Genomic DNA, 17524 nt, shown 5'->3' on the forward strand with positions numbered 1-17524 from the left:
AACAGGCTAATCATAGCAAGGAGTGGATGTTCACGAGGCAGGATGAAAAGAACATGTACACAAAGTTCAAACCTCACATTTCATGAGCTGAACAAAAGATCAGAAGAGTGTTCATTAGCTCCATTTGATTCTGTACGATGCAAGTCCTCAGATACAGACGCATGAGATCCACTCTCTTTTTTCCTTTCTGCCTTTTGTCTGTGATTTTTGTGGACAGTTAGCATTAGCATTACCCCGACTGGGACAGGATTAATAACTGTGTCTTTACTCAGTATACTCAAGGTCTGGACGATGGATGCATGCAGTTAGTTGGCTAAGTGATTAAACACCAAGTGCCAGTGTAGTTGGCATCAGAGTTTTAACCAAACTGACCATTCTCTTAAAATATTTTCAATAATTTCAGGCCCACTATCCCGGTCAAATGCACCGTCTAAGCCAGGGGTGTCAAACTCAAGGCCAGGGGGGGGAAATCCAGCCAGTGTACAGTTATACCCGTCTCACAAGACAATATGTTAGTATCATAACTGGCCCACCGGTATGAGGTTTGCAGATTTCCTCCAGTATAAAAATGTAAACTTAACCAGAGTAAACATAATTAGATGAAAAGTCAGTTGCACTTGTTGCAAGAAAGTGAGGACGAAATAAGCAAATAAATAGGGACTGACCTGAATAGACATACCCAAAAATGGCCACTCCTTGCCCTTAAATCTGATTGTCAGGGCCAAAATACAAAGCTCATATTTCAGGATGGGGCACACCAACCAAGAACCGTTTATGGATGGAGAAAAAGAGTCCATCAAGAAATGTAACAGAGCACTAAAGAGTTAATGTTTAGTCCAAATACATCCAAAGAGGCTCATCTCAGGCTTACATAAATGCATTTAAGAGGTACAGTGATATCTAATTGATATACACAAGGGGTGTCAAACTCAAGGCCCAGGGGCCAAATCCGGCCCGTGGTACAGTTATACCTGGCCTTCTAGATCATATCATATTTTTATTATAACTGTCCCACGGTATGAGGTTTGCAGATTTCCCCCAGTTTCATATTTTCAATTTTGCATCTCACAACTGCAACTTAAACTTCTGATTTGCATTTTTATTTAATATTTTGACCTTTTCAATTCATAACTTTTTGTCATAATTTGACCTTTACAATTCACTTTTTGAAATCTTAAAGGTATACTTCAACATTTTGGCAAATTTGTCCATTGCCATAATTCCTATAGTCTTAGTAATAGGTTCGTTACCTTTAGTTGTCGGTGCAAGCTGTTTTTAGATTGGCTGCTGCCTCAAATACACAATCCAACAACTCCAAAATGCTCTCGCGAACAAGCTGTGACCTGTACATTCACCACGCTATGAAATAATCATGGAACATTACGAGACGGAGATGTTTTAAAGCTAAATGCAAAGCTGGAACTACACTCCAGACATGGCTGCTTCACTGTGTCACTCCGCCCAGTGGTTTACTCAAGAAATAGTTCTGAGTATTTGCTTCGTGCGTCGTAATGTTACATAATTATATGTTATTATTTTATATTGTGGTGAATGTGCAGGTCACAACTTGTCCACAAGAGCATTTTGGAGTTGTTGGATTGTGTATTTGATGAGTTTGATGAGGGAAAGCCGGACTACCGTCTGCTTGCATTGAGTTGGCACAGCAGGTCCGAACTCGGCAGCGGCTGATCTAAAAACAGCTTGCACCAACAACTGAAGGTAACGAACCTATTACTAAGACTATAGGAATTATGGCAATGGACAAATTTGCCAAAATGTTGAAGTATCCCTTTAAGGCCTATTGGACTGGACATCTAAGTTATAAACAATTTTTTGATCATTCCTGCAGTTATCTGGTTAGCCCGCCACCATATGGTCTGTATCACAGAATGCATTGCGACTGGGCTGTGAAAACCAGTGGCAGGCTGTTATGTTGTCACATCATGCTTTGCTGCACAGTGCCTGTGCACAGACTTAGAAACTGCAGAAGAGAGCCTGAATGACTCAGAATCGAGAGAAAGAGACACAGAGAGGCTGTGATGTGTCCCTCAGAGTCACTGCACTTCAAATAATGACTCAAATTCCCAAAAGTACAAACATTTTTTTTTCGTAGAACTGTGAAATTATGAAGACTTTCTTTCCCAGAATAATTATTTTAATTCTTTAGTTCCAAAAAGATGGGATAAGTTTGTGCAAACCCTTTAATCATTTATATTTACTTTGTTTAAAACATTCAAATCTTTAAGCTTTAATTTCTGATGATTTTTTTCTCTCACCTTAAGGTTCCATAACTTTTTAAAAATTCAAGTGACATTGCTGCAGCAAACAAATTCTTAAAGCCCAGGTTGTCCTGGGGAAAAGGATGTTTAGGGCTTGACTGCACCACAGGGTTGATGTTTATAAGCTTTTTCAGACAAAAAGTCCAGATGAGACACAACAGTTAAAAATTTTTTGAGAGCTCAAAGGTGTAATGCAAAAAAAAAAAAAAAGGCTTGTTGTAATTGAATAAAAATAAAACAGCTTGTATATATTTAGGTAATTTAACACGTATAAGGCATACATGTAAATAGCATTTTCCATTTTTACCAAATTCGCTACACTAGATGCACCTGTTGGTGGAGAAACCTTAAACTCCCCGTGCTAAAGTGGCGGCTGATATTGTATTATGATGCAATTGTGCGAAGAATGGATCTTTTCCTTTTTGCATTTGCACATCATCACGGAAATCATGCAGGGGTTGTGCACAGATAACAGACTGTAGCAGTGGTGGCTGGTGCATTATTTTGCAGAGAGGGTGTCATTTCTTTTTGCATGCTGGTACATAATTTCAACTTCATATGAGCTCCTTTCACTGTCAGGGTTTAAGGTCATCAGTGAACATTTCTGTGAAACCAGGTTGGTTTTGCTATAAAGGCACTGCATGGGATGCTGTTTCACATTGTGTTGTGTGGTTTCTCTATAAATTATGTATAATTGTAATCCTATGTGGAATGTCAGGACAGAATCCAAAACAAACGTCCCTATGGAGACGTTCAAGATTCTCTTATCTCATGTTGTGGTAGCAGCTGAGGGTGTGTACCTCTGCAGTGCTGTCTCCTGTGCTTCTCCATTCCTCTGTGTGTTTGTTGGCCATCCAGATTCCAGAGAACCCTGTTTACATAGAGCCAGTATGATTCATAAAACCCCTTTATAGACAGACGTTTGCTACAGTACACTCCCTCATGTGGTCTTCTCTACATTCACATTAGCCTGAGTAAATACATGCATTTGACCGGCAGCTTTAATCAGACATGATTTGTTCTTGGACTTTCTGATATAGACGTGGATCTTTACACACCATACTGTGCTCTGTGTAACTCTAAGCCTTGTTTAAGAAAGCCTGCAGGGTTTGCCACAGGCCGGGGACGCAACAGCAACAGCCTGGAAACCTTTTTTCTTTTTTTTCTCTTAGACACTGACTTAAACAAAAAGAATAGCCAAGTAATCCTCGCCTCAGCCTGGAGAGCTCAAGGCCTGACCTTTTCACTCCATATAAGGTCAACGGGTAAGAGATGCAGCCCGGGGCGAGGCCTCCACAAAGCATGAGAAGCCCCATTGGAAATGTAAAACTGATGGAAGCAAATTAAGGCTGTCAGCTTTAATGTGTTAATCATGATGAGATTAAGGTCTGAAATTAGCACATTACATTGTTTTAATCACATTAATCGCTTGCTAGTTTGTCCTTTTAGGTGCACCGTAGTTCTAAGCTACTGTAGCAGTGGGACACTGATTAGCATAGCATCTTTCTGCTCTCAGAGTGATGGAAATAAGGACACTGCTGCTTCTTTGAATGTCTCTTTACAGTCTGGAAAACATGCAGACAGCTTAGTACACATGTCAAAAGAAAGAGTGTTCAACACTTTATGGTTTTAAAATCTTAGACATTTTTAAAAAAACAGAGACACTACAACATAATGTAGTTGACTTCTTAATGAACTAGACCAGTGGTTCTCAGCTGGTCCAGCATCAGGACCCACAACCTCATCTTCGATGACAAATTGAGACCCAACTTCATAAAATATTTCCATCATAAGAAAATGATTTTAGTAAAAACTAGGGCAGTTTGGACTTGAGATGGAAGAAAAGATGGCATGGAACAAAGGAATGAAGACATATCCTTCAAAATAAAAGCACATCATAGACTTTTGCCTCATTTTCCACCCCAGAGACCCACTGAAAATAGCTTCACGACCCACTTTTGGGTCCCAAATCACCAGTTGAGAACCAAGGCACCAGATGACTTGGTCAGATCACACATTTACTATCTATAGAAACGATTTCACATTGAAGATTCCCCACACAAGATCTCACAGAAACCTGTGTGATCAAATGTGACTTCAGAAGAAAAACAAACATGGAGGAGGACTGAAATCTTCGCCTGGCTGTCCTGCCCTGTTTTCTTCATACTACCACCACATTTGTTGTTGTCATCAACAGCCAGCAGTCATTCACGGGCACAGTAGGAAATTACAGCAGGCACCACCAATCAGAGATGGTACTGTGACCTTAGGATTGTGGGTAGTGTAGTATTCACGCATAAACTATGGTTTTCTTGAAAATAGGTTCAACATTGACCTGTGACAAGCCTCCCCAATCATCAGAGGCAGCAAATCTGGCCCAAAGTCAGGTTTAAAATCATACAGTTTGTGGCCAGTTTAATCTGCATCTTAATATAATTATAGCAACGAATATTTTCTTGATAACCAAAAAAATTAATTGTTTATCTTAACTCAGTAACTCACACAGAAAGCAACTCAACTGGAACTACTGAAAAGTTTCGATGCTGTCACACTACCTATGAAGGTCAGTGAGTCATTTTGTACATATGCTCCTGGATATTTCTTAACATATAACAGTGTTAAATGTGTATTTGAGAAAGGAAGCAATTTTAGGCCGTCTCCTACCTCTTAGTCATGGTTTAAAACCCGAATGGTTTAGCAATGCAGCATCATTTGAATTATACATCTATAAATCAGTTTCATAAAACACATGCTTTTGCTTTAATTTGGTTTATGAATCAAAACTTTAGTAAGAAAAGCTTCACGTAGTCAATATGGACCTAAAATTTTGTGTTTTGAAATGAAAAATAGTGAAATTTTGCAATTAAAAATCTGATTAATTTGGATTTATTATCAAAATATGCTAACTTTTTTATTAGTCATTTAAGACTAGTAAAGAAACAGTAAACAGGTATTTCTTCCCCAACTGTACTGATTAAAAACAGAGTCAAACTCTGCTTTGCAAGTTCTTGTAACAAATAAAACCAGTGCTAATGTTGCACTTGTGCCCTATAATTAAAACAGGAAAATGATAAGATGTAACGTGATCAGCAAGGTCACAATACAAAAGCATGTGCTTGGCTTACCTTTTATTGTTTTTAATTAAAGCAAGAATTTCACCGTTTCATGCAAATTTACTGAAGAAGAGAGGAGGCACATATGTTCTAGTGTGTTTTCAGCTAAATTAAGGTGCAGCATGTTAAAGAAGACAAGACTGAATACTTACCAATGCTGGGTAGATGTGTTTAAACACAATAAAGTGATCATTTAAGGGTGTTTTTTTTTATTTTTATTCAAACAGTTGAGACTTAATATGCATTTTTTGAAGCCTAAACTGCAGCAGCAAACCTTTGCTTGGACATGAAAAGACCCAGATCCAGGACTATTTTAACCAGCTGTGTACCAAAAAGGATGCAGGAGCCAAAAATAGTCATGCAAATCTTAGGATTTATATCACAGTTACTTGAGATTTTGTCAGGAGCTAACAGTAGAATCTGAGTTAAAGGGTTTTTGTGCCCTGACATTAAATTGACGCTACTTCCTACTGATAGGATACAACATTTAAATGTCATGTGCTTTGCTTAAACTTGGCCCATTTCTTTGTAATGTCAGATCTAGTCATTTAGCTATTAAGATCTTAGTGCTCCATTAAAGCGCTCAGCAGCTCTGTGAGGTTAGAAACATGCCAGTGCATCTAAAAGCAGGCTCACAGTGAAGGTGAGGAGCCTATTACACTCTATGTTAGATCTTATTGTAACAGAGAAGCCTCACGATGATGCAGGTGTATGACAGGATGAGGTTGTGTGGCTCAAGCAGCATGACACTGTGAGGTCACAACAGGAGAGCGCATCAACACTACAACTGGATAATGTGCATGTGTGCACGAATCAAACACACCTACACGAACGCACACAGGGGTGAGTAACAGGTATGTTCTTATTATGACACACATCAAGAGTTTGGACTCTGCAAGCGTGTCATTTCATGTCACAACTGCAGCCTAAGTACTTCAGTGATGCATTTACAGTTTCTGCAATGCCAGTTGGACACTACTATTTGTGCACCTTATTGTACCATATTTTACTGTATGTATTTGGCTGTGGAAATCATCATACAACAAGTTCCACATATGATTTATGACACATGCATATCTGGCCAATCACAGCGTTCACATGAGTTGGTGTTGATAAATGTCAGAGGAGAGCAATTATTACAATTACAGGCCCCTATAGATTCACAGTTCAGCTGGCCTCAGCTCAGAGTTTATGGCACGGAGGTACATAATACGACAACAAAGACTGCCCCCCCCTTATTATGGTGTCAAATTCAACTCAAAGATGTATGAAAATTAGGTATTTGTAGTTTTACAGCCTGGAAAGTGACACTAAAGTGAATCACAAACATTTTGCATGGATGGAAATCACTACTGTGGTTAACAGCATCATTGTGGAACACCAAACTGGTAGAAGAATATTTCATTCATACATGCATGATATATACCTTGTATATGACACTATCCTAATTCTTTACATTTAGGTTTTAAAAACTATGGTCAGCCTTTAAGATGCCCACAAAAAATCATGTTGTGTCTCTAAAAAAGGCACATCAGGTTAACAGGAGGAGGCCAGCTGAATGCCAGTCTGAAACTGTCCCAGGCTGAGAAGAGAGGGGCTGTGATCCATCATTTTTAGGAATTTATATTGATTATAAGCAACAGGGGGGCAGTGATATGCTGGTGGAGTTAAACTGCTCTCTTCTGACTGTTCATGTGACTCTAAAAGGAATAAAATAAAATCTGAAATGACTGATAGCCTCTAGACAAATGAAAAGTTTATTATAATCTATATTTCTCATTTAAATAGCCTTCTTGTCAAACATATAGTTTGCGATTCCTACATTTTAGAGTGCTGGATGACATCCTGTCCCTCTCTTATGGCCTTTAGACAGTATGTTTTATATGTGCAGTACAAACACACCAGGTTTATACTTTACTATAGTTTGGGGTAAAACACTCATTTTACAGTTTAACACTTCCCGTAATCACAGTGGTCAATAATATTTCCTATTAAGAAGCTAAATGTTAAATCCACACTCCTGAGTTTCATTTTTTTAATAACTGTTTTTATTTCTTCTGCTTATATCTCCCACTATATTTTTCAAAGTGATGTTCTTATGTGAACTGGAACTGTAGTGATAACTGAAAGCAGCCTCCCTCTATAGATTCTTTAAAATAACTTGATAAGAAAACGTTCCTTCATGAAAATGTAACAAATGAAAATGAAATTATTTGAAAACTAGGGCTGCTTAATGTCAGCAACATAATATGGATCATCAGATGCTTGGAGAAATATTATGTAGAATTTAAACCCCATATTTAATCTAAACCTACCAGGTTCATGCTGGGTCCATGCTAAGTTCAAAAACATGCACACACAAGCTGAGACCTCCGCTCACATCCAGATTGATAAATGCCAATCTATGTGAGTAATAATAATAATATCTGGAATTAATATAGCGCCTTTCAAGAAACCTAAGGACGTAAATGACTGTACGCCCAAATTTCCACTGTATGTTCATTTCAACATTATTCTTGATCTTGGCACATGACCAGAAACAGCCCATGACAAACATGTCCATACTACTCCATAAAAAACATACTAAGGCACTGCATACTATACCATGACTTGCCATATTATACTACACCATACCATACGATGCCATGCAAAACAATTATAATTCCATACCACATCAGACTATACCATACGATTATAACAAACAAGAATGTACCACATCCCATACCATTAGTACCATCCCATCCCATCCATACCACCAAACTCCGAACCTATGGAGACAGAGCCTTCAGTGCTGCAGCTTCCACCCTCTGGAACACTCTTCCTGCAGACATTCGTAGCGCTCCATCTCTGGACATTTTCAAAAAACGTCTCAAGCACCACCTGTTCCCAACAGTCTACAGTCTTCACTAAACCACCCCTTACACTCATCCTACCGCTCACATAGTTTGTCCATGTATATATATGTTCCTGTAAAGCGTCCTTGGGTTTCTTGAAAGGCGCTATATAAATTCAAGATATTATTATTATTATCATTATTATTATTATTATTATCCCATCCCATATCATACCATACCATACCATACCATACCATAACATCCAATACAATCCCATACCATACCATCTCATATCATGCCATCCCATATCATCCCATACAATCCCATCCCATAACATTCCATACCATACCATACCATACCATAAAATATCATACCATACCATAAAATATCATACCATACCATACCATAAAATACCATACCATACCATACCATATTATACCATCCCATCCCATCCCATTCCATTCTATACTATACCATACCATACCATACCATACATACCATACCATACCATACCATACCAAACCATTCCATACCATTCCATACCATCACAAAACATACCATACCATACCATATTATACCATCCCAAACCATTTCATCCCATTCCATACCATACCATACCATCCATACCATACCATATTATACCATCCCATCCCATTCCATATCATACCATACCATCCCATACCATACCATATTATACCATCCCATTCCATACCGTACCATCCCATCCCATCCCATTCCATACCATACCTTATTATACCATCACAAAACATACCATACCATACCATACCATACCATACCATACCATCCCAACCAATACCACACCATCCCATCCAACCCCATACCATTCCATTCCAAAACATACCTCACCATACCATACTATACCATACCATACCATCCCAAAACATACCATACCATTCCATACCATACCATACCATTCCATTCCATACCATACCATACCATACCATACCATACATCCCAAAACATACCATACCATACCATACCATACCATACCAAAACATACCATACCATACCATACCATACCATACCATACCATACCATACCATACCATTCCATACCATACCATATCATACCATACCATACCATACCATAACTGCTATACCATACCATACCATACCCACCATACCATCCCAACCAATGCTATCTCATACATCCCATACTACATCCCATCCCATCCCATCCCATTCCATTCCAATCCAAACCATACCATCCCATCCCATACCATACCATCCAACACAATCCCATCCCATACCATACCATACCATACCATATCAAACCATCCCACACCACATTCCATTCCATTCCATTCCAATCCATCCCAATTCATCCCATCCCATCCCATCCCATACAATCCCATCCCATACCATCCCATCCTAACCAATACCATACCATCCCATCCCATACCATATTATCCCATCCCTTTCCATCCCAAAACATACATACAATCCCATCCAATACCGTGAAATCGTTTGGGATTATGCTGTGCTGTGTTATACCATAGCATATCGTGTCCTACCCATGGCATGACAAAAAAGTTAGTACCATACACTGCGATTCTGCATAATACCATACCATATATCATGTGATACCAGACTATGCCATATGAGAAAATTTGCTCGATACTGAAATGCAGCATGTATTGAATTCTGACTCAGGAGTTTCTCTTTCAAAATTCAATTTTTCAAAGTATTTATTACATTTCCTACAATAGCCATCAGACGACCAAACTAGAATAAACCACCCTTTGCAATACAGTACCATGCTAGTTCATTTTTCTTATGCTATTTCATACCATCTCATAAGATATGTTTTTGTCAGGGGAAAATTGTCTTGGACTCAGATGCACCATATACTTATCCACCTCTATAAACACACACACACAACCAATGACATAAATATAGTAGGTGAGTAAAATTTTGATCGTGTTTCTCTCTGTGAACTTCAGACTTGCTGCCTTCTCTCACGTCAACCAATATTTTACAGTAAATGACCAGACAGCTGCTATTCTTGCAGCAATCACTGAAAAGATAGCCAAGTGAATCATGGGAGAAATACCACAAATGCAGTGAATCAATGTCATCCAGTGAATCAGGTGAATCTGGGGCCGAGTGCTCAGTGATTCAGGCAGAAGATGGATCACACAGGCAGGGTTTAAGTATCTGTGTGTGTCCTCATCCTCTGCAGCATATGTGAGCGGGCTTGTTGTGCTATTCTCTAGAGAAACTGGAATACTGAGAAGAGTTCGGGGCTTAAGGATGGCATCATATTAAACACAGGTTGAAGGGAAAGTTACCAGGGTTTAGGTATTTTATATTGGGATTGTTGTTTGGACAGGCTTAATTGAGGAAAATGTCTTTGTAGCAGAGGGGATTACAAACATGTTGGTTCCTGATTTGGGTTCTGAACAAGGTCCAAGACAAGACAGCATGCTGAGCATTCACAACCCAGCTCCATCATGAACCAATTCAGATTTCTGAGTGTTTGAAAACACTTCAGATAGTCCTTCTTTTCTCTGGACGTACATGGGGCTATTCATTAAAAAATGGGTCTGCTTTAAAAAAATAATATGGGAAAAAGCATGAATAACCATGTTCAAACATTTGAGAGTTAATGTGCATCTCATAATCTACCTGCTACATCTACTGCAGCAGATATTTTTGCCCCGCTCCTCTCCTTGGCACTTTGATTGTTGATTTTTCTCATGTTGTTGCCACAAATCAACAAACTGGTCTTCCATTTCTTATTAGTTAAACTTGAGCTGCGTCTCCTGCCTCCTCAGTCTAACAAACTAATCATTTGAAACATGATTTAGTTCTTTTGAATTTCTATGAATTTTAGTTATTGTGAATGGCCTTTCAATGCCCACCTGCAGAACCCCTGGAGCCCACATTTTGGTAGGTCTAGTGCAGTGGTTCTCGGCATGGGGGTCGGGACTCATTGAGGGTCACGAGACACTAAGAGAGGATCACCAGATGCCTTAAAAAACAAAGAATATTTCTTAAATGATTTTTTCCCACCAAATTTTGTCACTGTTATTTGCAACTTTTCATTAGTTTAGCACAATTTGGACACATTGTTGTCTCATTTTTACCCACTTTTGCCACTCTGCACCGATTTTTGTCAAATCTTTACCCATTTTCATAACTTTTTTCCCTACAATTTTGCCTTTTTTAAAATATATTTTTCCACTCTAACCCCATTTTTGTGTATTTTTTACCCCATGCACCACTTTTTTCCACCCGTTTTTGCCACTTTTAAATCAACTCTTGCCATTTTTCACCTGTTGTTGCCTCTGTTCACCCATTATTGACACTATTCACCCCTTTTTACTACTTTTAATGCACATTTTTGGCAGTTTAACCCATTTCTGCCTCGATTTATATTTTTATGCCTCAGTGTCAACCCCTTTTCCCCACTTTTAAATCCCTTTTCACCAGTTTTTTTCACCCATTTTTACCACTTCTAACCATTTTTTTTTACCATGTTTTAATACCCCTTTATCACTTTTTAGGCCTGTTTTTGCCACTTTAATCCATTTTTTGCTTATTTTTTGCCACTTTTGCCTATTTTTTGGCTCTTCTAACCTATTTCTGCTACTTTTAAAATCCCATTTCACATACTTATCCAACACATTTGTTTTTACATTTTTAACCCATTTTAATTGTTTTTAAGAAAAGGGATTCACATTTTTAAGACGGCACAAACGACAAACAAGATATATATATTTGTTGCTTTGATAAGAAAAGTTGTTTTTCAAGTTAAATATAAAACATGGTTATCACAGCTAAACTTTAAAATGGACCATGATTTTGCTGACTCCATAGTCCTCCAGTTTGGCTGGGTCCCAGAAAGCTCTTCCCTTTATCCCCCCTTATGGGCAGCCTTGTCTGCACATGACTGTTCTTGAATGTGCATGGCTGTATTAAACCACCTACAGGTACAGTGGGGGTCCCTGGTCTCTGGTGCCTTTATTTTGGGGGTTGCGGGCTGAAAAAGGTTGAGAACCACTGGTCTAGTGAATGTCTTTGGAGGATTAAAGGGTTAAGAGTTATTGGCAACTGTCCTGATATTTGCGGTCTCACACATTTGTTGAGCAATTATCTCAAGACACTTAGCATTGAGGGCTGGTCTAGACAGTACCCTCTGTTGTGGCCTATCATAACCGACCAGCCTTAATCATTAATGTTATAATAAAGACTATACCCTACTATAATAAACACTGGCGTTAGCATTAGCAGTATTTAGCCCTGTTACAGTGGCAACTTCACCTTCCCTAACAAAAGGGAAGGGCTGTTGATCAGACCAGACCAAAAAAGCAAGAAGACAAGAGGGACAAGAGAAACAACAAAACTATAACCATAAGCCATAAACCTTTCTCCCATTTTGTAGGAAATAAGATTTTAAAATCTAACATGTAAGACAACCTTAGTCTGCTGATATGGTAAGAACTGCAACCAATTATAAATGTTCATGGCTACATGTGCCAACCCCTTGATCCCTGTACTTCCTAAAAGCACAACCCAATTACAGCCAGACTTTCCCAATGGGAAAGTCTGGCTGTAGTTACCCTGACAAAACACCTACATACCAGCAACTGACCCCACTGAATTTCCCTCTAATGGTGCAATGATAGAGCCTCACACCAAAGATAAGCCAATCCCTTCAGATGGCTAAATGTTGGATATTTTGTTAAAACACAGAAGAGATTTGGGATTTTCTTCCTCAATGGACTTCCAAATGTAATAGCTAACATTCCCAGGTGAGTAAGGAGAGGAGCAAGGACAGAGATCACTTTCTTACTCCCCACATACATGACCAAAGAATGTAAAATCAAGACAGGTTTGAAAAGTTTGCAATCATATTCCAGCATTCATGTTCATCAGTCTGAGTACATCTATGTAGCTGCTCCCATCTCACTTATTTTGCCCTAAATAAACATAACCACAATTTCATATACATTTTACCTTCCAACAGAGAGCAAAATCACAACATTGATAACTTAAAGCAAGACTAGACCCCATATGTGACAGCCATACACCTAGCTAGACCCCATGTTTCCTTTGAGATCCAATGTGGCAAATTGCTAAGTGAGCCGAGCGGCTCTCTGCTGGGACAATTAAAAAGCCAATCTGCACGCTGGCCGTGGCAGACCAACATCGAAACCCTGGAAAAAGAGGCAACCATGCACTATTGGTAGGAAGCGTTGTCCATTTGTCACCTGTTAGGAGGAAGCTGCATTCACAGCTAGGCACAAGATTTCCTTCACTTTACTTTAAATGGGAAAAAGAGATGTGCTGAAAATATAAGGAATCAGACGAACAAGGAGAAATGAGAGACTGAGTACATGCTCTGTGCATAAACCAACAGGAGTAGAAATTCTGTAGCAGTAGGGATAGATAGATAGATAGATAGATAGATAGATAGATAGATAGATTTTTAACAGCTTAAATTGTCTTAAATGAAGACATTTTGGGGCCTTTTAAGGGAAATCGATCCTCCCCAGAGTCTATTTTGATTCCTTTTGATTCACGCTTTGCCTCTTACTAAGTAATTTTAGGTATATAAAATGCACACATTAGAATACAATATCTTGAGGACCCCAGCAGGGGTGGTTTTAGTAATTTGGATGCCCCATGCTGACCAATATGAGCCCCTTAGCCTTTAAGCTTTCATTGCTACTAAACATTGCTTCAGAGTAATAATTCTATACCATTCTGCCAAACAGTAAAGCACCAGTTCATTCTTTCTCTCTGTGCCCATGGCGTTCTGCCTTACTTAAATTCACCTGAAATGAAGACATTAAGGGGCTTTCAGAGGGGGTCGGATCTTGCACATGGGGCTATGGACTTTGAAGAGAATTGGCATACAGATAGATAATAGGGGCAGTTTTAGTCTTTGAATGGCCCAGGCAAGACCTAAATGATAGGGGTCTACCCAACTAAAATTGGCTGTATACAAAGATGTTTCGAGGCCTTTAAGGGGGCTTGGACCTTACAAATAGGGCCATCAGTCCTCCCCAGGGACATTTTTGGATAATCAAAGTCTATTTTGATGCCTTTTGATTCACTATGGGACCTTTATTCCCCTTATTAGATGATTTTAGACATATTAATTTAATGCATACCTATGATGATAATATTTTGAGACTGCTAGCAGGGGTAGAGACAGAGGGGCTCAGGCTTTGCAAATGGGGCCACTTATCCTAATCAGGCCATTCTGGGCGGTTCAGTCTTTTTTTGATCCTTTTTGATTTTCTCTTGGCCCCTCATTAGTAATTTTAGAGACTGAATTGATGTCATTGACACCAATAATGACAATAAATTGTTACCCAAAGCCAGCTGCAACAAGCAGTTCATTGTTTCAGTATGTCTGTAGGGATCTACCTAACTTAACTTGATATGAAGACATTTGGAGGGCTTGAACCTTGAAAATGAGGCTATTTTTGATAATCAAAGCCTATTCATTTAATGCACATCTATGATAATATCTTGACGCTACAAGCAGTGGGGTTATGTATGTAAATATGAGGCTGTTTCCCATCAGCTAAAAGCAATCTAGTCAACATTGCTTCAACTTATTTATTGCATACCATTTTATCACAGAAATGTAAAATTCATTGTTTCCGTTTGTCCTTAATGGTCTACCTAAAAAATCTCCTTGATATGAAGACATTTAGGGGCCTTTGGGGGGCTTGGACTTTGTAAATGGGGCAACATGTCTTTACCAGGGAATTAAAGACAACCAGTTTAAAGTGTTTTTTTGATGCTTTTTGATTCTCTCTTGGCCCCTTAATAGTTATTTTAGAGACTATGTTCAATGAAATTAAATTGAGGCCCTTGAAGTAGGATGCCACCATTATCCCATGGTTTCAAAATGTCTATAAGGGTCTACCATGAAGACATTTGGGAGGCTTGGACCTTAAACATTGGGTCAGCGTTCCTCTCAAGGGACTTCTTGGGATAATCCTAGTCTATTTTGATGCCTTTTGATTCACTCTTGGCCCTTTTTTCAGTGAAACCTATTCATTTAATGCTCACCTTTGATGGCAATACCTTGAGGCCCCTTGCAGGGGTGTTTTAGTAATTTGGAGGCCCTGGGCACAGACCGATATGAGCCCCTTTCCCATTTAGCCTCCATAGCTATTGAACATTGCTTCTGTGTATTTTTTGCAAAACATTAAACCATGCAGAAATCGACCACTGCATTCTATCACCATGTCTACAGGGGTCTACTTTACTAAATTTGCAGATTTGCACAAATATTGCCAGGGGACCTCCCTTGTTGCCTTTTGGATAGTCAAAGTCTATTTTGATGCCTTTGGCCCCCGATAAAGTAATTTTAGATAGGTGACTGTTCACATATTGCACATCAAAGGCTCCATCCACACGGAGACAAAAAAGGTTTATTGCTGTTTCATTTTGAGAAAGTTTTCTGTAAAGTCGGGATCATATCAGGAAATATCCACGTAAGGACGGGACCACTGAAAATGACTAAAAAAAGGCTGTAGTGCATATGCCAAGCCTGTACGTGCCACTGTATTGCTGCCACAGACATGCACCAAAAGAGAAAAGAAGATCACAGAAAACTGACACAAACTTTCTTCTAGTTGCCCTCTTAGTTGTTCTCCGCATTGGATTTAAGAACATATGGTGTGTGTGTTTTGCGGTGGTGTTAAAGGAGCATCAGATTTTGCTGTAAAAGCCATAACAAGCTCAGTAGCTTCTGCAGCACGAACACAGCCCTGTAGTCCGCCATTGTTGTTTTGGCCGGACCCGTGCAGGCGTCTTAAGAGAGCTACGCTATGTGTGACAATAGTTTCAAGAAAGATGCGGTTGGCTGTCCACACGGAGACGAAACGGCAGATTTGTGCACTCTGGGACCCGTTTTCAAAAAGTATCGTTTACAGTCACCTAAAATGCCGTTTCCATGTGGATGAAACGCCGATATGACAAAAAAACTTTTGCGTATACACCTGAATTTGTCTCTGTGTGGACGGGGCCTTAAGATAACAGCATTTGGAGGCCCCTAACAGGGGTGGTTAAAGTAATTCAGGGCCCCAGGCTGAGACCAAAATGAGGACCTTTACCATTTATCTATTGTAGCTGGAGGTCATTGCTTTATCATATGTATTGCATGCCATTTTACCTGTACATTTTACATTGCATAGCCATCCACCAATTCATTCTTGCACTGGATCTACCTCCCTAATACAAGGAAGTTTTGGGGCCTTTTAAAGGGCTTGGACCTTGCAAATGGGGCCAGGATCCATCCCAGTGTATTTGAGGAGAATAATAATCTATTTTTGAGGTTTTTGGCCCCTTAATAGTTAGTTTAGACACCTAAAATGACAATATGTTGAGGTCCCTTGGAGCATGAAGCCAAAGGCAATGGCTTAACTCTACAAGATAGATAGATAGATAGATAGATAGATAGATAGATAGATAGATAGAGCAGAGGAGTGTGTAGGTTAAGGAGAGTGGATGTGTGGAAATGGATGCAGAGTACATACAGAATAGTGTGGGCATGCAAGCGTATGTGTAGGCATCTAAGTGCAAATGCAACACAGTGTCTATGTGTGAGTGGGCACGCAGGGATCGATCTGCCTGCGTGCCTGAGCCCGCTCTGTCGTTGGTGTATCTGAGCATGTACATACGGCCTCGGCGGCACATGTGCGGCTCACCTTCCAGGCAGCAGGTCCTCCAGAGGCCCGAGTGCGTCATCACCTCCTCGTTCTTCTTGCTGGTCTCGTTCTCGTTGGTGCTCTTGATCTTGCAGACGCCGCGCGAGTACAGCCAGTAGTCTGTCCCCACGGCGATGGTCATAAGGCTGAAGGCGGCGAAGGCCCCTACCGTGGTCAGCAGCATCTGAACTCCGCGGTCAAACACGCCCATGTTGCCGCATTCCACGAAAGGGGGGCCCCCTTTCCTCTTGATGTATAGGAAGTAAATATTTGTGAGTTTGCGTCGCCACGCCAGCTCGGAAAACGGGGGGTGGGCGGTGTCGGGCGGACGACAGTAGCGGGGGGCCGCTGGGGGGGCGGGGGAGTTAGGGGAGCTCGGGGGAAATCGTATGGTTGGTTTTGGGGTGGGACAACAATTAAGTGAAAATTAAGATGAGGGAGTAGGTCTGGGGGTGACTGTTTGGCCCTGAAGACAGGTCAAACAGACTTTGGTGAGGAGGTTTTGAAAGTCTAGTCCTTGAGTGGCAGGAAGTTGCCCCACTCTGGGAAAACTGTTGACCTAAAAACACTTGCAAGATCCCACCAGAGACCTGGTCTGGG

The 17524-nt window shown here is 40.0% G+C and overlaps 1 protein-coding gene across 1 annotated transcript in view; it reads right to left on the minus strand.

The window, feature by feature from the left end:
- Positions 1-17228, minus strand: part of LOC121508615 (voltage-dependent calcium channel gamma-2 subunit-like) — a 124180-nt gene extending 106952 nt beyond the window's left edge. The window contains exon 1 of the mRNA XM_041785589.1: positions 16925-17228. Within this exon, the coding sequence (XP_041641523.1) occupies positions 16925-17135 (211 nt within the window). The 5' untranslated portion in view covers positions 17136-17228. The remainder of the gene's footprint in view (positions 1-16924) is intronic.
- Between the last annotated feature and the right edge of the window lie 296 nt (positions 17229-17524).

The sequence above is a fragment of the Cheilinus undulatus genome, linkage group 4 (genome assembly GCF_018320785.1).
Source record: "Cheilinus undulatus linkage group 4, ASM1832078v1, whole genome shotgun sequence".
Taxonomy (NCBI): domain Eukaryota; kingdom Metazoa; phylum Chordata; class Actinopteri; order Labriformes; family Labridae; genus Cheilinus; species Cheilinus undulatus.